The 26,729-nt window shown below is 41.1% G+C and overlaps 2 protein-coding genes across 13 annotated transcripts in view; one reads left to right on the forward strand and one right to left on the reverse strand.

Moving 5' to 3' along the window:
- Positions 1–23,015, reverse strand: part of ATXN2 (ataxin 2) — a 131,751-nt gene extending 108,736 nt beyond the window's left edge. For 10 of the 12 annotated variants that reach the window (XR_009497162.1, XR_009497161.1, XR_009497160.1 and 7 more), the window contains exon 1: positions 22,509–22,799. Coding sequence is in view for 7 of the 12 variants with exons in the window: in XM_059893692.1 (XP_059749675.1) it covers positions 22,509–22,714 (206 nt within the window). In the remaining 5 variants the exon portion in view is untranslated. Of the gene's footprint in view, positions 1–22,508 lie in introns of all 12 variants that reach the window. The other 2 variants (XM_059893689.1, XM_059893688.1) reach the window with 1 other exon arrangement.
- ACAD10 (acyl-CoA dehydrogenase family member 10) overlaps positions 22,380–26,729 on the forward strand; it is a 114,770-nt gene continuing 110,420 nt past the window's right edge. Inside the window, exon 1 of the mRNA XM_059893699.1 lies at positions 22,380–22,715. The gene's annotated coding sequence lies outside the window, so the exon portion shown is untranslated. The remainder of the gene's footprint in view (positions 22,716–26,729) is intronic.

The following is a 26,729-nucleotide window of genomic DNA, read 5'->3' on the forward strand; positions in this document are numbered from 1 at the left end:
AAGATCCCCCATGCAGCAATGAAGATCCCTAGTGCCGCAACTAAGACACGGTGCAGCCAAATAAATAAATAAATAAATTAAAAAAAAAATGGTTAGGATGGTAAAAATGTATGTTATCGGTATAAAAAAAAAAAACAACCCTATACTCCAATAAAGAATTTTTTAAAAGACACTGTTAAGAAAATAAAAAGTCAATCCTCAGACAAGGAAGTATTTGCAAAATATGTCTGATAATGGACTTCGCAGAATATACAAAAAACTTATTAATAATACAAATAGCCTGGACTTCCCTGGTGGCACAGTGGTTAAGAATCCGCCTGCCAATGCAGGGGTCACGGGTTCGATCCCTGGTCCGGGAAGATCCCACATGCCGCGGAGCAACTAAGCCCGTGCGCCACAACTACTGAGTCTGTGCTCTAGAGCCCACGAGCCGCAACTATCGAAGCCAGTGCGCCTACAGCCCATGCTCTGCATCAAGAGAAGCCACTGCAATGAGAAGTCCATGCACCGCAACGAAGAATAGCCCCCGCTCTCCACAACTAGAGAAAGCCCGTACGCAGTAACAAAGACCCAACGCAGCCATAAATAAATAAATAAATAAATATTTTAAAAAAAGACAAATAGCCCAATAAATGGGCAAAAAAGGCTTATACAGTCATTTAACCAAATAAGATTTATTGGGTAAAATTAAAGACTGACAATACCAACTGCTAGTGAGGATACCAAGAAGCTGAAACTGTCATACACTGCTGGTGGAAATGGAAAACAGTACAGCCATTTTGGAAAAGAGTTTGGCAGTCTGTCATAAAGTTTAACATACTTTTAAAACCCAGCAATCCCATTCCTAGGTAATTATACAAGAGGAATGAATATGAATGTTAGTAGCTAGTTTATTCATAATAACCAAAAACTGAAAACAACCCAAATGTCCACTACCTAGTGAATGAATACACGAACTGTGGTAGCATATCCTTAACAATGGAATACTTCTCGGTTATAAAGTTACAAATTACTGATACATACTACACACAACATGGATGAATTTCAAAAGCATTGTGTTTACTGACTAAGCAGAAGCCAGACACCAAAAGCTACATAATCCATGATTCCATCTACATGACATTCTGGAAAGGCACTACAGATGTAGAAATCAGATCAATGATTCTAAGAGCTGAGGGTCAAGGGAGGGGATTTAATTAATATAAAGGCACAAGAGGGAACTTTATAGGGTAGTATATCTTAACTGTGTTATTGACAATATGACTATACACATTTGTCAAAACTAAAAAGAACTTTAAACAGGATGAGTTTACTGTATGTAAATTATACCTCAAAAAACCTGCCACACCCCCCCCCCAAACTAAAGGCAGATCCAAAGAAACCCTAAAACTTAAACTTAAAAAAAAAAATTGAGGGACTTCCCTCGTGGTGCAGTGGTTAAGAATCCACCTGCCAATGCAGGGGACACAGGTTCGATCCCTGGTCCAGGAAGATCCCACATGCCGCAGAGCAACTAAGCCCATGCGCCACAACTACTGAGCCTGCGCTCTAGAGCCCACGTGCTGCAACTACTGAGCCTGCAATGCTGCAACTTCGGTAGCCTGCGCGCTTAGAGCCCGTGCTCTGCAACAAGAGAAGCCACTGCAGTGAGAAGCCCACGCACTGCAACGAAGACCCAAACACAGCCAAAAATAAATAAATAAATAAATATAGTATTAAAAAAAATTGAAATTGATGGTATGTAAATTATAACCAAATAAATGTGAAGTTAAAAATTCATTATATTATACACTTAAAATTGGTGAATTTTACTGTATGTTAATTATACCTCAGTAAAGGGGTTTTGTTTTTCTTTTAAGAGACAAAAAAGGGAAAACCTGAACTAATGGGACATAAAAAAATACTAAGGAATTAATGTTAATTTTTTAAAATGTGATAATGGTTTCCATTCTCTTAGATACTATACTGAAATATTTACAGAAGAGATGTCATGATGTCAGGAATTGCTTCAAAATAATCTAGGGAGGCTAGAGTAATCAAGACAGCATGGTAATGGCGTAAGGACAGACATACAGATCAATGAAATAGCATTAACTGTCCAGAAATAAACTCTTTTACATTTATGGTCAACTGATTTTTGAGAAAAGTGCCAGGACAATTCAATGGGGAAAGATTAGTATTTTCACAAATAGTGCTGGTCCAACTGGATATCCACCTGCAAAAGAATGTATCTGGACCCCTACTGCATATCATATATAAAAATTAACTCAAAATGGATTAAAGATGTAAATGTAAGAGCTAAAACTATAAAATTCTTAGGGCAAAAAACATGAGAATAAATCTTCAATGGATTTGGCAATGGATTCTCAGATATGACACTAAAAGCACAAACAACAGATGAAAAAATAGATAAACGGGACTTGAGATCAAGATTTAAAACTCTTTTTTGCTGCAAATGACAACATCAATACACCAAGAGCAAAAGAAACAATTAAGAAGGGACTGTGGATAAATTATAAAGATTTCAGACATTCCCTGACTAAGGGAAACCGAAAGCACTAGGACTCCAGAGTGCAGTGCTTAAAAACAGAGAGCATACTAAAAGGCAAAGGGCCACTTTTCAGACAACTCTATTTCAAATCTTGGCTCAGCCACTTACTGTGACCCCAGAAAGGTTATTACTTAACCACTGTGGCCCCCAGTTTGCTTATCTGTACAATGGAAATAATAAGAAAGGTCACAAGGTTGTTGATCAAATAATATGCAAAAGATACACGTTCATTTGGTCAAAATTTATTACAACTTACATTGTACTCTTTAAAATGTGGGATTTACTGTGTGTCAATTATACCTCATTAAGGTTGTAAAATTTAAAAACAAAGAGTCTGGCGCAGAGGAAGCACTCAAAAATTGTGGCTTTTTAAAACTTTACATTTAACAGATATTTACTGACTAAGCAAAATGAACACAGCCTTGCCTTCGGCTGCTTACACTTCAGAGGTTATGTCTAGGACAGAAAATTAAAAACATATTTTCATATGTATACCGTACCTGTCTCATTCACCACTGGAATTATCAAATAAAAAATATATATAAACAATCCAAGAGCACACCTGATAACTGCAACACATTAAATAATCTAAGAATAAAATTCCCTTCCATTATTGTTTCAAAATCTGTGGTGGGGCCGGGGGTGGGGGGGGGAAACACATGCAATTTCTACTGGTACTCCCAACAGACAACGTAATTGAAGAACTGTTTACTTTTTCATTTTTCACCATTCTGGTCATTCGTCACTACTTTTCAACACGGCACCTATACATGTCATTCACCATTTTCTACAACTATTTGAACAAGCCTGCGTGACAAATATACATAGTCAAAATACTTCACTGATCCAAATTTCTAGAACCAGACTACTTGTATGGATACAACTGATATTCTTTGGCATAGTAAGAATACTACATACCTCAAACTCCCTTCCAACAGAGTTGTAATAATGTTGTTCCCCCAAATATTCACATGGCTGACTGCTTCTTGTTACTTAGATGTCACCTCCTCAGAGAGGCTTATCCAGACCAACCCATCAAAAGTAGCTCCCCAACTACTATTATATTGCTGTTTTAGTACTTAAGTAACTAATACTTAGTATATTACAGCACTTAATAACTGAAATTTTATTACATGTTCCTTTTTTTTCTTTCTGTCTCTGTCCATCCCTCACCTCCAGAATATATACCTCATGAGGGCAAACACTTCTGTCTCATTCACCACTGAGTGCCCAGGGCTTAAGAACAGAGCCTGGCACAAAGTAAGTACTCTGAATTGTTGAATAAATTAAGTATATAGTATAATTTATGTGAATTATGACAAATATTGACTAATTCAATTTCTCTTTATAGTACAGAAAAATTACAGCCGTCAAGAGAAAGGACAATTAACTAAAAACTAGAAATCTAATTCCAGTTCTTAAAGTTAACTCAATTAGGTGAGTCATTTTGTTCTTCCCATTTCAGTCTTTTTATTAGAAAGGGAAATTCTATAATACTTATTGAATAACTACTTCCTCACTGAAAAGATGAGTCAAACAAGATGGCAGTAGGGAGCAGGTCATGACAACCCAAACATAATAAAAAGCTAGAGTTTTTTAGCAAACTGAGGGCTGGCAACTCTAAATTCACACAGAACAACCGCCAGATTAATGCAGCCACATAATCATCTAGAATCAATGTTTCAAGAACCATCCCCACAAGAACTTATTTCAGTTTGCTGCAAACTCCTTGGGTTCGAATTCTGGCCCTATCACTTCCCAGCTCTGTGACCTTAACCTCATGACTTCAGCTCTTTGTGTCTTAATTTCAAGATCTACAAAATGGTGACAAAAATAGTACGCTCTCAAAAAAAATAATAATAACTTCTCATTAGGTTGTGAAAATTAAATGATATTCCATATAGACAACTTGGCTTAAGAACAATGCCTGGCACATTATTAACTGCTTAATAATTGTTAGCTAATACAATTATTTTCCTCATATTACAGCACACACTAGAATTGTGCAGCGGGGCGGGGGGGCAGGGACAATTCTTCAAACGAAGTTTTACTTCGAGGAAGGGATAAGGGGGCTTAGCCATAAAGCCATGCACAATTAGATACGACCTAGACATACCAAAAGCTCCGGAAGATTCGGATAAAAAGGAATCCTGGGTGCTCAAGTCCAGTGCTGTCCAACAGAACTTTCTATAATGAATTTAAAAAAAAGTTCTATATCCATGCTGCCCAATCTGGTAGCCACTAGGCATATGTGGTGGCTGAGCACTTGAAATATGGCTAGTGTGACTGAGGAGCTGATTTTTTTAAAATTTTAATTAACTTAATTCTAAATGTAAATAGCAGGACTTCCCTGGAGGTCCAGTGGTTAAGACTCCACGCTTCCACTGCAGGGGGCACGGGTTGGATCCCTGGTGGGGGAACTAAGATCCTGTACGCCGTGTGGTGCAGACAAAAATAAATTAATTAATCAAATTTAAAATGCAGGCCACATTAAAAAAAAATTTTTTTTAATGTAAATAGCCAGATATGGATGGATGGTGGCTACCATACTGGACAGTGCAGTTCCAGTCCTCTCTTTGAGCTTCTCCAGGAGTAGGTGCTATCTACCTTCCAAAGCATCAATCCCCTCTAATACACAAAGAGTGCTTCCTTATAGTGAACTCTACTCTCTCTCCCATTGGTTTTACCCACTGGTCATTAATCTTTCCTAGGGCCTCAAAACAACTTCACTCCCCTTCAAAAGACTACAAGTGATAATGGGGAAGAGGGGAATAAGGGGAAACAAGATGAATCACTCACTGATAACGGTTGAAACTGAGTGACAGATACATAGGCTCATTAAACTGTTCTATTTTTATCTATGTTGAAATTTTCTATTAAAAAATTCTTATTAAAAAAATTCTCATTAGCATTTGTTTCAAGCTCACTTCGTTTCTTCTCTAACTACAAGGGCTTCCAAATCTGTCTCCCTGCTTTCAATACTTACTTCCTCCAATTCTTCTACCACACCGTGAACCAAATTTTTCAACCCACAACCATGTTTACAAGCATCTCTGTAATTTGGCACAAACTTTTCCCTGCCTGGAACTTCCTCTTCTCTTCCATGGCCTCATTGGAAACTGCTTATCATTTCTTAAGATCCATCTCAATACTCACCACTTTCTTCACCACCCACCCAAAGCAGTCAGTCATTTACTCGCTTCTCAGTGCTACCAGTTTATACTACCTGCATCCTGCCCTCCCCCACGACACTCACTGGTTAACTTGGAAGCAGAGATGCTTCATTCATCTTTTAACTATCCCACTCTGATAGCTTCAAACGTTTACTGAATTAATCAACAGTATGCATACAAGCTCAACAAAATGCTAAACTGTATCTACTAATATAGCATTACCCCAAACCCATCAACAAGCAGTTTTCAGCCTTAATTTGCTCAGGTAGTTTTTACTGATTTTCTTTTTTTTAACTTATTTATTTTTGGCTGCGTTGGGTCTTCATTGCTGCGCGCGGGCTTTTCTCTAGTTGTGGCGAGCAGGGGCTACTCTTCGTTGCAGTGCACAGGCTTCTCACTGCAGTGGCTCCTCTTGTTGCGGAGCACGGGCTCTAGGCACATGGGCTCCAGTAGTTGTGGCACGTGTGCTCAGTAGTTGTGGCCCACAGGCTCTAGAGCGCGGGCTCAGTAGTTGAGGGGCAGAGGCCTAGTTGCTCCGCAGCACGTGGAATCTTTCTGGACCAGGGATCGAACCCGTGTCCCCTGCATTAGGCAGGCAGATTCTTAACCACTGCACCACCAGGGAAGCCCTTTACTGATTTTCAAACATGCTAACAGTAACAGCTGAAAGTTATTAAGCACTTACCACGTGCCAAGCATTGATTTAAGCACTTTATACATATAATTCATTTAATCCTCATCACCCCCATTTCACAGAGGAAGAAACTCAAGCACAAGTGAGATAATCTGCTATAAGCCACTAAGTAAGAAAAGGCCTAGGGTGCTAAATAAATTGTATGCGACTCTGGACAAGTCATTTAAAGTTCCTGCTCCTGTCCAAAATAAAGAGGATGAGTCATGATGATCTCAAATGCAAGCTTCCAATTCTAAAATTCAGATTTGGCGGAGGAGTATAGGATGCCACATAGAAGGAAGACTGTCTTGTGAAAAGAAATAGTAACTTTAGACATTCACCAGAAAATTGTTTGAGGGAAAACGTGAATCTTTTTATTCTTGTAGTTTATAGCAAGCTACTATGAAAAAACATGGAACATGTTCTCAAATAAGAAAGCTAACATATGGGACAAGCTAAGTTCTACAAGAGTTAATAAAAAGAAAAATAAATGAGAATTAGCTTTATGGAAGATTTGAACTAGATCTTAGAGGATAAGTATGAGGATGTGGAAAAGGAGAATACTGATGGAAGAGCAGGCAGGCAGGCAGTAGAGCCTGAGCTTGATACCTGCAGAGGCAATGAGAAAAGGAGACCATGTTGATTTAAATGGAGGTCACGTTTTGAAGAGTTGATGGAAAACATGACCAGAAAGATAAAATGGGGTTGGCAAATGTCCATGGTCCTGTGGCCTGTTTTTATATGGCTCAGGGCTAAGAATGCTTTTTACATTTAAAAAGGTTTTTTTTTTTTTTAAATAGAAGAATATGCAAAAAAACTACATGTGGCCTGCAAGGCCTAAAAGATTTATTATTTGGCTCTTTTACAGAAGACATTTGCCAACCCCTGGGTTAGATCATGGAAAGCCTTGAGAGTGAAAAGGACCTTAGGCTTGGGAATAGGATCATTTTTGAGCAGAGGGGTTACCCAAAAAAAGTAGAGTTTAAATCTAATAGCAAAAGGAAGGCTAGGTTAAACAGGTGGGCAAAATTAATGTGTTGCAAAAATTAAGAATAAAATGGGGACTTCCCTGGTGGCCAGTGGGTGAGACTCCGCACTCCCAATGCAGGGGGACCAGGTACGATCCCTGGTCGGGGAACTAGATCCCATATGCCGCAACTAAGAGTCCACATGCCGCAACTAAGACCCAGCACAGCCAAAATAATAAATAAATAAATAAATATTTTTTAAAAAAGAATAAAATGTATGATTGCCTAACATGATTGTTTGGCCCACAGAAATAACTGCAGCATAGCCAGGAACTTCCCTAAAGCCACAAAATATACGCATCATTTCTTCAACTATTTAACCCCTTCTCTTTGGAGGACTAATGTGTGCTGCTGAAGTCTTATTCAGTGTGTTTTTCTAGCCCCAGGGCTATATAGCCTCCAACTTGACTAAGACAGGGAGAGTGGAGAAATGGGTTCTAGCACTCTAATTCTCCTACAGAAACATCGTTAAGTGGTGTTGGAATTCTTAGATCAAGCCAAAAATGCCTTCTTAACCCACAATACAGTACGCTACTACTTAGTTCAAATTAATTATGGGTAACAACTATCTGATAAAATAGGTGCAGAAAACTAGCCACCATTTATAACATTGTTTACACATTTAAAAATAAAAATCTTAAGCTTTTGGAACCAGATTCATTTATTAATAGAACTGCCAGGATTAAGGCATGGGTAGTGGAAGCCATTTTATGGCTCACAATGATGACTGAATTGTTTTCTTCATTGATTTTTATCTGCTTTTGTTTTGCCATAGAGCTTAACCAGAAGCAGTGGAGCACAGTTACTAAAAAGCAAAAGCTCTGAAGTCTTACAGGGTTAGAATCTCAACTTCATCGCTTCCTAGCCCTTTGACCCTGGGCAAGTTCCTTAATTTCTCTGAAGTGCCATTCCCTCATCTTTAAAATGGATATGGCATTACCAACCTGACAGGCTGGGCTGTTGTAAGGATTAAAGGATATATAAGTAATGCACTTGGCACAGTTCCTGAAACCTAACAGGCACAAAATAAATGGTAACCATCATTATATAAACAGAAAGCTCTTCATAAACTGTTTTCACATCATACATACATATCTAAACTTTTTTTTTTCAGAAAAATGGCTTCCATTTGGTTCAGAAATGCTAGTTTTTTCTAACATGTTTTCCACAGGAAAAAAGGTGTTAATAATAAATAAGAATTCTCATTTATTCTCTAACCTTTTAGATTGGGCTAAAACTAATGCAGACTTCCTATATAACATTTACAGACTATGAATAACTAAATTCCTTATCTGTCACAAATGCAAATTCCTCATTTTCTTTTCCACTTTTCATCCTAAGGAGCCTGTTGACTTACATTCCTTCACCCAGGGAAGCTAGTGACTCAGGTTTCTGGTCAATTAAAGTAAGAAACTAATTGTAACATTCCTTAAATCCATCACCAGTTTTCTTCTATTCTCACTTGCATACACCTTTTCAGAGATCCTAAATACAACAATCGTTAAGTCATTCCATCTCTGCCACTTTCTAGCTGAGTAAAGTTAAAACAGGTCACTTAGCGTCTCTGGGCCTTAGTTTCCTCATGGGTAAAATGCGATAGGGCAACAGATTATCTAACAGTACTGTGTGATAATCAAATGAGAAAGAAAGTATATATATTATATATATGTAAAATGTATGTATATGCCCTAGCAGAACAAGCTCATGGTGGGTCCACTCAAATACAGTTTTCCCTCTCCCTTTCAATTATGACCCTAGTCAGCTTTCACAAGCTTAGACCAGGAGGCTTCTCAAACATACTGATTTCTGTGACTAGTGAGTGGCTATCCCAAAAGCATTGAAAGGAATAAGACCCTTAGCAACATACTAGACTACTCGTAAGAGGACCTATCTTCTGATAAAGCAGTAAGCTTTTTTCCCCCTTCATCTAAAAGACTTCCCATATTGTGTAAGATAGGAGCATGCTAAAAGGGGAAGCAAAGGTGTGAACTTTCTGCCTTGTCTCCCCTACTAGTACGTAAGCTCCAGGAAGGGAAAGACCTCATCTGGCTTCTTCACCACTGTGTCCCCAGAGCCTGGCAAACAGGAGGTACTCAAAAAGTTTAACTATGGTATGCCTATAAAATAAATGCCATGTTCCATTTGAGATGACAACTTTTCCTTGGCAGGGTAAACTCGTCTGCTTAATAATGAGACCAGTGCTCATGCAGTTAATAAAGAATTTACCACTTACTAAGTATACAAAGTGGTACAAAGCACTCGTCCCTGTCCTCAAGATGTTCTAAATCTAGAAGGCAGGTAATGCAAATACAGAAGCTCCTTTACTTTCAAACAAGTTAGATCCCAAATATTGATAGTTTCTCATCACCAAAGATGATAAACAAATGGCAAACAAGCACATGAAAAGATGTTCAATATCATTAGGCATAAGGAAATGCAGATTCAAACCACAATGAAATACCACTGCACAGCCACCAGAACGGCTGAAATTAAAAACTAGCATACCAAGTGTTGCCAAGAAATTAGAGCAATTAGAAATCAGTTACTTTAGCAAACAGTTTGGCAATTATTTTTAAAATTAAATAAACATTTGCCATACAACATAGCAATTCCATTTCTAGGTATTTAATCAAGAGAAATGAAATTGTTATGACCACACAAAACCTGTACATCAATATTCACAGCAGCATTGTTCATAATAGCCCAAAACTGCTAACCTTAAAAGTGCATCACTTGATAAACAAACATCGTACACGCACACAATGGAATACTACTCAGCAAGAAAAAAAGAAGAAACTGTTAACATGCAGTAACATGAATGAATCTCAAAGCATTATGTTACATGAGAGAAGCCAAACACAAAAGGCTGTATACTGTATAATACCATGTATATGACATTCTAGAAAAGACAAAACTATAATGTTAGGCAACAGATTGCTGATTACCAGGTTTGGAGAAAGGGGACTGACTGAAAAGAGGCACAAGGAAAATTTATAGGATGATACTCTGATTGTGGTGGTGGTGTAAGACTGTACGTTTTTCAAAACTCAAGAACTATACACTAAGAAGGGTGAACTTTACTTTTTGTAAATTATATTTCAATACGTCTAATTAAAATACAATCTATCACAGTAACTGTCTAGCAATTTAAGCTAAATCACAGCACACTTAACAATGAAATTTTTAAAGTTTCCTCTGTACATCCATGTGATCCTAAGTCCAAAATGGACAGGAGGAAGTTTGAACGCTTATAGACCCAATATACGAACATTCTATTTGGCATCTTTTCCCAAAAGACAACCTCTTAATAATCTTTTCCAACGTCACTGGAGATGCCTTAGACTCTTTATGCAAAGTACTGTGAACCTGTAGCACTGTTTGTAGGTCTTGACAAAAATTTCAGCAATAGCATTTTAACTACTTTAGCCTTCTCCCAAATTAACACCACTAGCTGCAAACTTCCAAGCTTTTCCATTTCATCCACTAATTCTCCTTATCTTTTGCTGATTATTACTGACTAAATATGCATGGTACTTTTTGCTCTTTGTCCTTCAGAATAATTCGTCCCATCCCAAGCCATCATTTTCCTACTACTTGTAATTTTTTAAAATCTCTCATTTCTACCATAATTAAGTCATTTCTTCTGACTGGCACTATCAGTACTCACTGCTGCTGCACTTTTTGAAAATGACAGCTTTAACAACGATAAACTAAGCTCAAACACAGTAAACACATAGAGAATTTTTAAATGACAAGAATGGCTGACTGCAAAATGACCATAAACCACCCCAAAAAAGGAAAAAACAAAACAAAAAAAAGGCCATCTGTTGGTGGGATGAACCCACTTTTGATCTGTGGTGTAGCTCTGCTCCTAATCTCAGAGTTCATCCTAAGGAGAAAGTTTGTAAGTGGAGGAGGTGCTGCACTTAAATGCAAGACACTGTACATTGGAGGGACTTCCCTGGTGGCACAGTGGTTAAGAATCCGCCTAATGCAGGGGACACGGATTCAATCTCTGGTCCGGGAAGATCCCACATGCCGCGGAGCATCTAAGCCTGTACGCCACAACTACTGAGCCTGCGCTCTAGAGCCCGTGAGCCACAACTACTGAAGCCCGCGCACCTAGAGGCCGTGCTCTGCAACAAGACAGGCCACCGCAATGAGAAGCCCTGCACTGCAACGAAGAGTAACCCCTGCTCACAGCAACTAGAGAAAGCCCGCGCACAGAAACAAAGACCCAACGCAGCCAAAATAAATAAATAAATAAAGAATAAATTTATGGGGGAAAAAAGACACTGTACATTGAATGCCACAGGAATGATACTTGCCAAAAATTACAGGGGCACAGGAAGAATCCCATTTTCCTAGGGTAAATATGGTGAGAGACTGTGCAAGAAAAGATCTTGCTAAGCCTTCAAAATCTTATGCTTAAGAGGGCAAGATGACTAGATTGACATAATTTGATTTATTCTGGAGAATACAGTATGCACAGTCTGTGGAGGGACTTGACTAAAACTATTCATGAATAGTCTCAATTTGATTCAGCTAGTAATGAGAGCCACTAAAAGTTTCCTAATAGAAACAGTACACAATGAAAGATGTTTGGGGGAGATTCTTTTTTTTTTTTTGCTAGGGGCGGGGTAGGGGGGAGGATTCTTATGGCTACAGAGTATATAGGAAGTATCTAGGCATAAAGAGACCAATCAGAAAGTTTGCTAAGCTACAGTCAGCAAATCCCTCCGGTGCCCATGATAAAGACTCAACCCACTCCCTTCTCTACCTACATCTCTTCTCTAAAGCCAAACAAAATCTCAGAATCCTCCAAACAACGCAACAATCAATCATACTTACCAGATAAAGTGAAACCTATTTGCCAGCTAGGTTAAAGATTAAGAAAGGATAGTCACAGAGGAAAGGAATGCCTGGTAGAAACAGGAATTTCATTTTGGATTCAAGTTCCTAAGTTAAAAGGACTAAAGAGACACTCTTCCACTTAAATGTGACAGAAAACAAAAAATAGCAGAGCAGGGGACTTCCCTGGTGGCAGAGTGGTTAGGAATCTGCCTGCCAATGCAGGGGACATGGGTTTGAGCCCTGGTCTGGGAAGATCCCACATGCTGTGGAGCGGCTAGGCCCGTGCGCCACAGCTACTGAGCCTGCGCTCTGGAGCCCATGAGACACAACTACTGAGCCTGAGTGCCGCAACTACTGAGCCCGCATGCCATAACTACTGAAGCCCGAGTGCCTAGAGCCCGTGCTCCACAACAAGAGAACCACCACAGTGAGAAGCCCGCACACTGCAACGAGGAGTGGCCCCAGCACATCGCAACTAGAGAAAGCCCGCATGCAGCAATGAAGACCCAACACAGCCAAAAATAAATAAATAAATTAAAAAAAAAAATAGCAGAGTAGACCCTTTGCTAATTGAAATACTTAGAAAAATTTTTTCTGGATAGGTGGATCTTTTCTTAGATTACTATATGAGTATCAGATTTTGAAAATAAGTCTTAAGAAACATATTACAAAGAAGAGGGAACAAGATTCCAAAGCCAGCTATGCAGCCAAAGATGATGGGAGAACTCCGGCAAATATCTCTGTGGCCTTAGTTTCCTCATCAGTAAAGAGAATGAGAAGTAAAAACTCAGCAGAGCCACCTCCAACTCCAGATCTGTATAATTCTAAAACACTGAGGGAATTCCCTGGCGGTCCAGTGGTTACGACTACACACTTTCACTGCCAAGGGCCCAGGCTCGATCCCTGGTCAGGGAACTAAGATCCCGCAAGCCACGTGGCGCACCAAAACAAATACTGAGAGCTTAATATGTGTCAAGAATGACATGTAATAAAAATTTAGTATCTCACTTTTTAAAGAAGGTATTATTTTTCCCCCTTTTAATAAGTACAGAAACTGAGCCTGACAGTAACTTGCCCATTCATTCACTCAAACATCTGACCACTTACTAAGTGCCAAGCACTGTTCCAGCAGACTAGGATACAATCGTGAACAAAATGAAGTTCCTGCCCTCACAGAGCTTAAATTTTAGTCACCAGGGGGTGAATCCCAATTCAAGCCCAGACTGGGGTTACCAGATAAAATAAAGGATACCCAGTCAAATCTGAAATTCAGATAAATAATAATTTTGTTCCATGCAATTTGGGACCTATTTATACCAAAAAATCAGTCGTCGTTTATCAGAAATGCAAGTTGGGGGGAGGGGGGAATAAATTACGAGTTTGCGAGTTTTAGCCTATATACACTATTATATATTAAAATTAAATTATATATAAAATAGATAACCAAAAAGGACCAACTGTACAGCACAGGGAACTATACTCAATATTCTGTAATAACCTATAAGGGAAAAGAATCTGAAAAAGAATACATACGTCTGAATCACTGTGCCATACACCTGAAATGAACACAACGTTGTAAATCAACTATTCTTAAAAAAAAAAAAAAAATGCAAGTTTAACTGGGCATCCTGTATTTTTATTTGTTAAATCTGGCAACCCTAGCGTAGAAAAAAACTGCAAAACCCTTCCTCAATCCTTTTACTGCATCTTGGTGTCTCTAAATCAGTGACTTTGACTACACCAATGAAAAATTAGTTTAAATTGCAACACAGTATATATACATTACAGAAGTTCCTTAAAACAATTCTTACCCTTAAAATGCAATGCACTGTAATATCTTCTATTCTTTTTTCATTTTTCTAAAAATGCTTGTCATGACCCACTAAAGTGATTTTACAATCTACTAAGGGGTCATCACCTAACCTTTGAAAAATAACTTCTTTGAAAGATATGAAAAACAATTTAACCTTGTCTTATGAGTCACCATTATGAGCACATCAATTAAATATATTATGCCATAAAACAGTAATGCCTCTGGGGTCTACTAAGGCATGGAGCTATACACTTATAGCCTTTGATGGTAAACTTCTGAGCTCTTGTGTGTTTTTTTATAATTTTCCCATCTCTTAACTTTCTATCATACTATTATTACTTCTTATCGCTACCAGTGTGTTTGCCCCTAAAAGTTTTACCTTTCTACTTGCTGGCAATCTGTAAATCAAAAAAGCAAGCTAAGCAGAATCACGTATAAAGTGAAAAAGGCCCCGAAGCGCTCCCCTTTCTGTAATCTGCACAAGCTTCAACCTTAAGTTTTTTCTCTACCTGATTTTCAAGTGTGTTTCAGGAATGAAAAGGAGGTAACTACACAAGGTCCACAAAAAATGTTTATGAGCCCCAAAAGAAGAATGCACGATTTGATTCAAAACCAGCCTTTTCTTTCTTTAAAACTAAAACTGGGACTTCCCTCATGGTCCAGTGGCTCAGACTCCGCACTCCCAGTGCTGGGGGCCCGGGTTCCATCCCTGGTCAGGGAACTAGATCCCACATGCATGTCGCAACTAAAGATCCCACATGCCACAATGAAGATCCCACGTGCCACAACTAAGACCCGGCAGAGCCAAATAAGTAAATAAATAAACTTTTAAAATAAAAAAATAAAATTTTAAAATAAATAAAAATAAAACTATAATCAAGATACTCCATTTACAACAATTATTGCTAAGAGTATCTTTTAACATATGACTTATAAAAAGCACTATGAACATAAAGTGGCAATCAAAAATATTTGACATTGACAACACTGTTAAAGTCTCTCAAGGTAATACTTTCAAGAGGACAACATTCTAAAGTTCTGAAACTCTTAATAAAAATAAGCCACACCGGGGCTTCCCCGGTGGTGCAGTGGTTGAGAATCTGCCTGCCAATGCAGGGGACACGGGTTCGAGCCCTGCTCTGGGAAGATTCCACATGCTGCGGGGCAACTGGACCCGTGAGCCACAACTACTGAGCCTGCACGTCTGGAGCCTGTGCTCCGCAACAGGAGAGGCCACGACAGTGAGAGCCTTGTGCACCGTGATGAGGAGTGGCCACCACTTGCCGCAACTGGGGGAAGCCCACGCACAGAAACGAAGACCCGACACAGCCAAAAATAAAATAAAATAAAATAATAAATAAATTAAAAAAAAAAAAAAATAAGCCACATACCACAAACTGGTGAAAATTACAAAGACTCCATTACAGCATGCCATTTTATCCAGTTCCCAAAATGCATTTAGCTACTAATCATGGCATGAAATTGTTCCTGTATGGCCACTTAACTCAATTTCAAGGCTTAAAGTACAAGCAATCTACATTAAGTATTATTTTAAATTAAAGGGAATTTCAAATTTTCACATGAATACAACTGCAAATAATTTTTAGCAAACAAAACCTAAGGTTAATAGTTGTGACAAATTTTCATAAAGCCCCCAGATCCACAACAATACTCAACAATTACAACTAACAAAACCAAGGACTTCATATTTAAGTAGATTTCACACCACATATGTACAAAATTATATACATTTTTTAAAAGATAAGGAACCAGACATTCTACTTTATCCAGCCAAACTCAAGGTTACAAAAGCTATCTTGAAGGGCAAGGACTGTCTGTGGCTGTGTCTTCTTTAAAATACAAAGCATGATCTATTTATCTGTTTATTTATTTGGCTGCACTGGGTTTTCGTTGCAGCGCACACATGGGACCTAGTTCCCTGACCAGGGATCGAACCCAGGCCCCAGGCATTGGGAGCTTGGGGCCTTAGCCACTGGACAATCGGGGAAGTCCCAAACAGTATGATCTTGTTTATCTCTGCGTTTATTTAAAGGGAAGGATGTAACGAAATTCTACAAATATGTTGCTTTGGGCAAGTCCCCTCACCTCTCAAAGCTTAAAATTTTTTCCCTTCTATTTTAAGACAAGACTTTGTTATTTTGTTATGCTCTAAAATTCTACAGTTTTAGGGAAAAAATAAATCTTTAAAAGGAAAATATATACTCTTGAATCCAAAACAGTAGGTACCATATGATCTCATTTTCACAGAGTCTGGAAAAAATGTTCACCAAATTTCTAACAGTGGTTATCTCAAAGGAAGGACTGTGGGAGATTTTAATTTTAAAGGAGTTTGGGCCTTTTTTTTTTTTTTTTTTAATTCTGTGCACTCTTCTACATTAAGTATTTAAAGCGTACTGTTTTTCAAATTATAAAAGACAGAACTTTCAAATACAAATGAGGTAATACTTATACAAAGACTTTCTCAATTTATTAATTTGAAGAAAGAATCTGTTTTGGACACTGGTTTAAGTACAGCTCTTATCTCTATTATAATATAAGCAGTGTGGACCACATTCTATACATGTCTGTATGTCCCAAAGTGTTAAATTTCATATACATATATATATATACACACACACACACACACATATATACAAAAGAAATTAGTTTTGAGTAGAAAAGTATACTTTAAAGATATAAAAAAATACATTAAGATATAGGTCAACCTGTTTCTAATCATGAGTAATGTTAGTAAAGTTATGGGATCAAAAGTGTCTACATTACAAATTCTAGATTTAGGTGCTACAATCTTTCAAAAGCTTGATACCAGCTTCATATTCACTGATGAGTAAATTTTCTGATGAACACTCTCACCCCCCCCCCCTTTTTTTTCCCTTTTGGCCACCCCGCGGCATGCGGGATCCTAGTGCCCCAACCAGGGATAGAACCCGTGCGCCCTGCATTGGAAGCACAGTCTTAACCACTGGACTGCCAGGGAAGTCCCAACACATCCTTATTTTTGAAATCTAACATCTAAGGAGGCAAAAAGACCTCAAGAAGAAAGAGCAATCTACTTTTATTTTAATGACACTCTTGCTAAAAAATATGGACCTCTTAAATCTTGGTATGGTTAACACTCACAGATGACCCAGATAGGCTTAAAAAAAAAAAAAAAAAGGCAAGTACTTTCAATTAAAAAAATACAGTAGCAGGTAGGCCTGTTAGTAAACTGTATCTCCACTGAAGTCACAATCATTTGAAATAGCTACAAAGAGAGAGTTTTGTTATTATTATCTAGCCAAAATAGAAAATTACAATTCTATGGAAAAAATCTTATAAAAACTTAAAATCCTTTTCAAGGTAAACACTTTGCAATGGTGGAAATAAGTACTAACACAGCTGTAGCTATTTAGACAAAGAAAAAAAAACTCCTTAAAGCTGAAACATATGGCTATTAAATAGCTATGATATGAGTTAACATCCCCTGTGTAAAAAGTATAGAAACACAGAAAATACAAGTTTACAATTAGCCAAAAAAGAAACACCATGACTGATACCATGCAATGCGTTGACTTTTCAAAATGCAAAATCTTTAAGCAACTATAGGCTTACTTTTACCTTTGTCAAAGATAAGCAATTTGTTGTAGGTTTTTGCCCAATCTTAAACAGCGTATTTTCACTGTACACCTGAAACTAACACAACATTGTAAATCAACTATATTCCAATAGAATTTTTTTAACGTATATTTTCTTTAGGTACTTGGGATGAAAATTAAACTGATTAGGTAAAATTAAAAAGCCCAACAGAAACACAAAAAGGTACCTCTTTTAACAGCCATCTACAGTTTACCTCTGGATTAATTTCAAATTTGACTATCATCAATAACCACATAAAAGAATGAATTAGCAAGGGATGATGCAGTTTAAACCTTATAAATTACAAATGGGGCCATATGATTAATTAATCTAGGTTAAAAGCAAATGGCTAACTACCTCACATTCAAAACTTTGCTCAAATGTTATCTCTTCAAGAGGCCTCCGCTAACCCATTTAAAACTGCAACCCACTCCCTTCCCCCACACTCCCATATCATATCCTTAATCTGCTCTCCTCTAATCCTATGGCTCTTACCTAATATGTACAGTTTGCTAATATATACAGTTTGCTAATTTAATGTCTCATTTATTGCCACACCGGAATGTAAATGACCGGAGGGCAGCTATCTTTCCTTTTATTCATTAATATATCCCAAGCACCTACCTCTCCGTTGTTCATAGATTTTCAATAAATTTATGTATTGAATGAATGTAGTTTTTTTTTAGGCTCTTCTGTAAGAAACTTAATTTAAAGAGACAAAAATCTCACCAATATTTAAATGGAAGCATGATGAACAATTACAATGAACTGCAGCATAATTTCTAAATTGCAATGCCTTAAGAGAAAGAAGCAGTGAAAGTACTAAGCTGAAAATTACTAAGAAAGTTTTCATTCACACTTAATCCTGTATCCAAAGAAATTCTAATACTGTATTATTTTAGGGTCTGGAATACAGTAATAGGATTATAAACCTGTATCTACATCTATCTATCTATCTATGGATACATACACATGCACCACATATATATATATATATATATTTTAACAAGGAAGGAAACATGGAACAGAAAGAGATACGGCTTAACCAGTGGTAATTCCCAATAGTGCCATGAAATTACAAAAAAAGGTACCAAAAAATAATTTGATCTTATACTAGCAGCTAATAAAAAATACTTTTAGATGAACGAGGAAGGTTAACCAAAAACAAAACAAAGTTTTACAATAAGTTCCTCAGGACTCTCATTCCTCTACTTAGTAGAAGTATCAGCACAATAGATATACCATGTATCCTCATTAGTATTAACAGTTACAGTTTTCAAACCACCTTCACATTCATTATTTAATTAAATCCTCAGAGAAACCGAACTGAAAGATAAACAGGTAACTAATAAAAGCACTTAATTATGTATGCACTTGACAGTAAATGCAACTCTTCCCTTCAAAATCCCCCAAAGTGTTTGACAAACTACAAAAAACCATTCTATAAAAGAGCCACCTTTTCAGCACTGGAAACTAACACAAGTCTCCTGAAGAGTATTATGGCACAGCTAACAAGAGCCATAAAAAACTTGAAGCCCTCTGACCCAGTAAAACCACTCCTGGGAACTTTCTCTAAGGAAATAATTAGACTGAAGCAAAAAGCTCTTAGTATAAAGATGTTTACTGCACCACCATCTATAATAGCAAAAATGTGTAAACCCAAATCCCCACAATAGAATGGTTAAGCAGAAACTTTAAAAAGAAAATTTATAATGCAGTGCTAAGAAGAAAAAAGCTGAACACAAAATAACATACACAATCACTAAAACCACATAAAAATCAAAGCAGCAAAAATAAGAATTGGATTAAGGTAAAATTATGTTCACACTTTAACACTGTGTTTACATTAATCTAAGAAAAAACAGCCACCTTCTAAAGCATATGACAATTAAAGACAATAAATTTTTGAAAGCCATGAAAATCCACTATTTACAACAACAAAAGTCAAATATGATGAAATGTATTATTTAAAGCAGACATGTGAATTTCTAGACTTTCAAGAATATTTTGCTGTCTCTAAACATGGCAAACCTAATGCTGCATTTTTTTTTATTCACCTTTGGTCCCAGAAACACATTTGAACTGCTGATACACACAAGCATAAGTGAAGAAACTCTAGAAACTGTAATTGGTTTATAAAGAACCCAGTAACAGTGATTAAAAATGGAAAGGAATTCTACAAGCACATTAACTAAAGAACGTGTACAAGAACAAAATTTCACACTATATGAATCCAATACATTAAACGAAACTTTGCATATTCATCAAAAAGAATAAGGGCTACATACAATTTATGACTCAAAGAAAAGAGTTTAAAGCAAGCAAGAATCTAATCTTAAATGTTTGTGACGTCTCAAGGAACAAAAAAGATCTGTGGTACTAAAACATTCCAAATATTTTTGATCACTCAAGCCACTCTGGAACAAATTCTGTTATAATTTTTAAGCCTAAGGAAAACTGATGCAACCTAAAAGCCTTAGTTTTCATTTTTAATTATTTAAACAAGTTGAATATATCTGCCAGATTTCTATCTGATCCCAAAAAGGAAAAAACAGTGCATCCTTCTTTATAAAAATTATATTTAAATTTTTTCCAAAATTTTTTTTTACTATGGATGCCACTGCAAAGGGGAACTGAAGTTACAGAATCGTATGTGGACAGAGCTGGGAAAATAAGCACTTCATTTGAACTAGTTTTGATAGGTAGCAATTGTAGATGCTTCAAAGGCGAAACTGAGAGTTGGGGGCGGGGGTGGGGGGTGGTGGTGGTAAGAGACTAGAAGTCAAGAAAACCAATGTTCCTGACTGTCGCACACTGAAGGCAGAATTCCTTAAAAAGCCAGCTCTGGGGCCTCCCTGGTGACCCTGTGGTTAAGAATCTTCCTGCCAATGCAGGGGACACGGGTTCGAGCCCTGGTCGGGGAACTAAGATCCCACATGCCGCGGAGCAACTAAGCCCGTGAGCCACAACTACTGAGCCTGCGCTCTAGAGCCCGCGAGCCACAACTACTGAAGCCCGTGTGCCTAGAGCCCGTGCTCCGCAACAAGCCACCGCAATGGGAAGCCCGGCACCGCAAGGAAGAGTAGCTCCCGCTCACCACAACTAGAGAAAGCCCGCCCGCTGCAAAAATAAAATAAATAAAATTTTTAAATTTATTTTTAAAAAATCAGCTCTGAATCATCTTGATGGATAAGTTATCCTGCCATAAATGATAATTCTTTGGAAATGGCCTGCTAAAAACCTGTTTTCAAAAAGAAAACTCTGAAAAAAGAGAAAAAGAGAAAACTCTGCATCAAAAAATACCCTTATCCCACCACCTGCTAAAGCCAGGAGGTCTACTTAAGGAGGACGCATCACCGAGCCTGCCAATCCTGCCTAGGCCTAAGGGGAGGCACGGCAGTGCTGGCAACACGGATGGGCTCGGGGCACAGGGGAAGTGGACTGGCCTGCCCTTGGTGATCTCTGGCGGCACTCCCCAAGTTAAGGACACTGGCCACAATGGAATGCAATCTACTGACATTTGCTGCCCCGTCTGAACACTAAGAAGCATTTTCTTAGTTCGCGAAATGCTGACAACCCCCCACTCCCCCCACGCACCCCGCACCAGGTCTCCAGAGCCAGACCCGGTCGGCTGAGGCGACGTGAGCCCCCAGTCTGTACCACAAACCTGGGTCAGAGGGAAGTGGGGGAGACGACGCAAGTAAACACCGCATTTCTGCCTTCCGGAACCCCACCGTGCCTCCTGCTGACATCCCTCTCCTCTAGAAATTTATAAATCGGGGCAAGGACTGGGAAAAAACACACAGCGTGCCCGCCCGCTGCCGCCAACACCCGCTACGTCCCCGGTCCGGCCTGAGCTTCTGCCGCGCGCCTGGGGCCGGCCCTCGCCCACCACTATTCAAAGGCGCCTTCTCCTCCGCGGCCTCGGAACAGCAATGCGGCTCGGCCGCCACCCGCGCCAGAGAGGCCTTGCGGGGGAAGGAGGGAGGCCGGGAGGGGGTCGGGCACTCCCCCATCCCTTCCGCACGTGGGGGAGGGCGGAACGCTGCGGGAAACTGCACAGAGCCCCACGATTCCCGCGGAGCTCTGGAGCCCCCGCCGCCGCCTCAGACTTAAATGGGAAGGGGTGCGGGGGTCACTGCCCACCCACCTCCACCCGGTCCTTCGATCTCTCCCTGGGCAGGCAAGGGCGTGGGTAAGGAGACTGCACAGACCCTCATGACTCCAGCTGAGACTGTGGCTGCCCCTTTAACAGGCGGGGGGGGACACTGCCCTAACTTTCTCCCCCCCTCCCTCGTTATTCCCAAACGGGGGAGTTGGCAAGTTTCGGGAGACAACCTAAACCTCAAGACCCTTCCACGTTAATATTTAAAGGAGGTGGGAGCGCTGCCCAAGCATCCCCCCACTGGGGGCGGAGGAGCCTTAAAGAAGGTGATCAAGGGCTGACAATCGCCGAGACCTGTGAAGCCTCCCGAACACTTAAATGGAGAGGGGGAGGCTGCCGAGTCCTTCCATCTTGACCGTTTGGGAGAGGGGGTGGGGATGTTGCAGGAGGATGGACACCGCCTGACATTCCCAGAGGGATTCCGCGGTGCCCCCTCACCCTACCGCACCAGGCTCTAGACGGGAGCGCCACCCCCGCTGAAGGCCCCCAGCCCACCCCGCCCCCCAGCCCAGGCAGTCACGGGGCGGGGACCGCGGTGCGGGCCGCGGGGGAGGGGACGCGAGGCCCGGGCTGGTCCAGGCCCCTAAGCGTAGGGGGCTGGGGCGCGACACCCACCTGCCCAGGCCCGGCCGCCCGCCGCCTGCGCTCGCCGCCGCCACCGAGGAGGGGGAAGCCGCGGCCGAGGACGACGAGACTGAGGAAGAGGACGGAGACGGCGCGGCGGCGGGCGACGTGAGAAGGCCGCCGCCGCCGCCGGGCTTGCGGGCATTAGCGGCCGCGGGCTGCTGCTGCTGCTGCTGCTGCTGGGGCTTCAGCGACATGGTGAGGGGCCCATACACCGGCCCGCACGCCGGGCGGGGACAGCCGGGAGCCGGGCGCGCCGAGGAGACGCCGGAGCGCGGCGGGGACGCGCGGGCGCCGAGCGGGGAGGCGCGGGGAGGCGCGGCGGGGGGGGCACCCGGGCCGTCGAGGGGGAGAAGGAGGACGACGAATGGGCGGGGAGGCCCGCCGAAACCGAGGAGCCGCCGGGAGCCGGGCTGTGGCGCGCCACCGCCGTTGCCGTTGCTACCAAAACAGTCTGAGGCGGAGGGAGGCGAGCGTTGCCCGGAGGGAGGGGGGCCGGGGCCGGGCGGGGGAGGGGCGGCGGAGGGATACGGTGTCGAAGCCCCGCCGCTGCCGCCGCCGCCCCGCCCGCCCCGCCGCGCCGGCCGCGGGAGCGAGCGCCTCCCGGGCCACCTGGCCGCGGCGAAGCGACGAGGCTCGATGGCCGCCGCGGGGGCCCGAGGAGCTGCGGCCGCCGAGCGCATCAGGGGTCGGACACACAGAAGGGCCGCGCGGCGACGCCGGGTGGGCGCGGAGGTGCGGAATGGGGACTCTTTACCGGAAGTCGGAAGGGTCGGGCGGAAGCAGAACGTGAGGCGGCACCGGGGCCGGGAGGGACACGTGAGGAGCGGGCGCCGCGCAGGGCTGCGTTCGCTGGGGTCGGGTGAGGGCCCGGCGGCGGCCGGCCCTGCCCGGATCCGCCCTCTTCGAGGCGGGTCTGCTCTTCGGAGAGGGAGTGTCTGTGTTCGCGTGCAGGGCCGGCCTAGTGTAGAGAACCCAAACGCAGTGTTTCTGGGTGCCCCTCACCCGCGCAGCGTTCACCGTTCTCAGGTTGCTAGGAGAATCCGTGTTTGCCCCACCTGATGCAACTTCGAAAATGGACTGCGAGTGTCTCCAAGGCGGAGACTGTCTTGCTACATATAAAGCACCTGGAACACAAGCCTCCCATAGTTTTCTTTGTATCCCCGACACCTGGCACACAGTAGGCTCTCACTGTGTCAGCCAGGTGTCAAAGACAGGCCGTCCTGTCTTTCCTTGCCAAGACCAACAGGGTAGGAATCGAACAACCTCCCGGGGCCACCCACATCTGATTACCTTTTCCCCGCTTTTCCAACCCCGGCACCACTGACCAGAAAACTCTTTTGGGTATCTGACCTTCATCTGAACCCATGTTCCCTCACTTTGAACTTCTTTTTCCTCCTTCATGAGACTCAAAAAGAAGTGTACATGATTGGTAGAGCTATTGGTAATGGGGTTTCCTTCGGTGGAGACAGAACAGATCTCACAAGAATGTGCGAACTTTAGACCTTGGCCCCTTTAGAAGTTTTACTTTAACTTAGCTTTGTAGCCAGCACAGTAATCCGTGTTTCTTTTCTTTCTTTCTTTCTTTGTCTTTTTTTACTGTGTTGCAATTAAACTGGAAGCGATTAGGTAACTTTTGTTTCCCTTGGTGAAGAATCTAGTTTTTTAAAAAGTGAAATTACTTCAGGAAATGATAGGGAGGAAACACCAACATGTACCTCAGTCTCCCAGAATTGTCAAATAAAGGTAAAGACATAGAGAAACTTAGAAAATGATTAAGCCATGAGCCTCCAGTAGCCAAATTGAAAATCTCCTAGATAGTTGGGCAAAAATGATTATCATACTCTGCAAACAGTTGAAAAGTGGGATATCAACTTCATCTTCCATCTGAGGTAGAAAGGAGGTTGAGGAGGGAAAGAGCATTCTTTTAAGCCAACAGTTGCAAAATCCTTGAAAAATTAACCCAAAGGAAACACTAAAAAACTGGATGAGGAAAAAAAAAAAAAATAGAAGGACCATAATAGAAATACAATCAACTTTCTCTGGTTTAATGATTTGACAGCCATATCTGGGACCAAGGTCCCAAAATTCAATGTTAGGACCAAATTCCACACAGATAGAAGGAAAAAAGAAAGTAGAATAAGAAGGCCTGAAGCTGATATAGCTGAACTTGATTTCATTTATGCTGAGAAAGCTGAAGTTTATTATTATTGAAACTATATTTTAACAGCTTTATTGAAATATATCTTACATACTATGAAATTCACCCATTTTGTGTACAATTCAGTGATTCTCCGTAAATTTGCGCAGTTGTGCAACCATCACAACTAATTGCAGAACATCTCCATCACCCCAAAAGAATCCTTTTTACCCATTTGCAGTTACTCCCGGAACATCCTCAGCCCCAGCAGCCCCTAATCTACTTTCTGTCTCAGTGGATTTATCTGCTGTATACATTTCATATAAATGGGATTTTACAATGTGTTCTTTGCCTTCTTTCACTTGACATGTTTTTGAGGTTTATCCATGTCATAGCATGTATCAGGGTTTCATTCCTTATTATCACTGAATAGTATTCCATTGTATGGATATACTTGGGTTCAACCAACCATGGATCGAAAAAAAATTTTTTTAATTTTACTTATTTTATTTATTTTATTTTTGGCTGCGTTGGGTCTTTGCTGCTGCGCGCGGGCTTTCTCTAGTTGCGGTGAGCGGGGGCTACTCTTCGTTGCGATGCGCGGGTTTCTCATTGCGGTGGCTTCCCTTGTTGCGGAGCACGGGCTCTAGGTGCGCAGGCTCAGTAGTTGTGGCGCACGAGCTTAGTTGCTCCGCGGCATGTGGGATCTTCCCGGACCAGGGCTCGAACCTGTGTCCCCTGCATTGGCAGGAGGATTCTTAACCACTGTGCCACCAGGGAAGCCCGAAAAAATTTTTTTTTCTTACAGGTTTTTTTGGTTTGTTTTTGTTTTTTGTTTTGTTTGTTTTGGCCACGCTGTGTGGCTTGTTGGATCTTAGTTCCCCCACCAGGGGTCGAACCCAGGCCCCTGGCAGTGGAAGCGCTGAGTCCTAACCACTGGACCGCCGCCGGGGAGTTTCCCCCCCCAAAAATTTTAATTCCTAAGAGTTGCAAAAAGCAAAACTTGAATTGGCCAAGCTCTGGCAACTATTTATATAGCATTTACATTGTATTAGGTATTATAAGTAATCTAGAGGTGATTTAAAGTATACGGGAGAATGTATATAGGTTATGTGCAAATACTACACCATTTTATACAGAGGACTTGAGCATACTCGGATTTTGGTATCCATGGGGTTCCTGGAACCAATCCCCTGAGGATACTGAGGGATGACTATACCACATTTTGTGTATCTACTCACCAGTTAGTGGACATTTTGATTGTTTCAAGTTTTGGGCTATTATGAATAATGCTGCTATGAACATTTGTAAACATATGTCTTCATGTAGACATATGTTTTTATTTCTCTTGAGCAGATGCCTAGTAATGGAATGTTGGGTGATATGGTAAATTTAAATTTAACTTTTTAAAGATACTGTCAAACTCTTTTCCAAAGTGACTGTGCCATTTTATAATACATCCACACCTGGAATGTTTGAGAGTTTATCATTAAAATTTGATTTCTCGGGAGCTCCCTGGTGGCCTAATGGTTAGGATTCTGGGCTTTCACTGCTGTGCCCGGGTGCAATCCCTGGTCAGGGAACTGAGATCCCACAAGCTATGCGGCGTGGCCAAAAACAAAAAAAAACAAAAAAAATTTGATTTCTGTTTTTATATTAAAATAGAAACCAAGGGAACCTCTACTGTTGATTCTATTCTATACAGCCCCCTTTTTTTCTTTGTGGAAGGAGGATCACCACCCAAAATGAAGGAATATCACTTACTGCAAACCCTTCATCTGAATTCTGGATCTCTGAAGACATGGTTAACAACAGCTGTGATGTCAGAGGGCTTTAGCTTTAGATGAAAATGCCAGGATAATGCACCGTAAGACAAAATGGTGTGTGGGAATTCCCTGGCAGTCCAGTGGTTAGGACTCAGACCTTCCACTTCTGGGGGCCTGGGTTTGATCCCTGGTCGGGGAACTAATCCCGCACTCCCCCCACAAAAAAAAGACAAAATAGTGTGGAAGGCAGCCGTTAAAGTGACCCCCTATGATCCTGTTCTCCTGGTGTTCAGACCCTGTGAAATC

Source organism: Balaenoptera ricei, chromosome 14 (assembly GCF_028023285.1).
Source record: "Balaenoptera ricei isolate mBalRic1 chromosome 14, mBalRic1.hap2, whole genome shotgun sequence".
Lineage (NCBI taxonomy): Eukaryota > Metazoa > Chordata > Mammalia > Artiodactyla > Balaenopteridae > Balaenoptera > Balaenoptera ricei.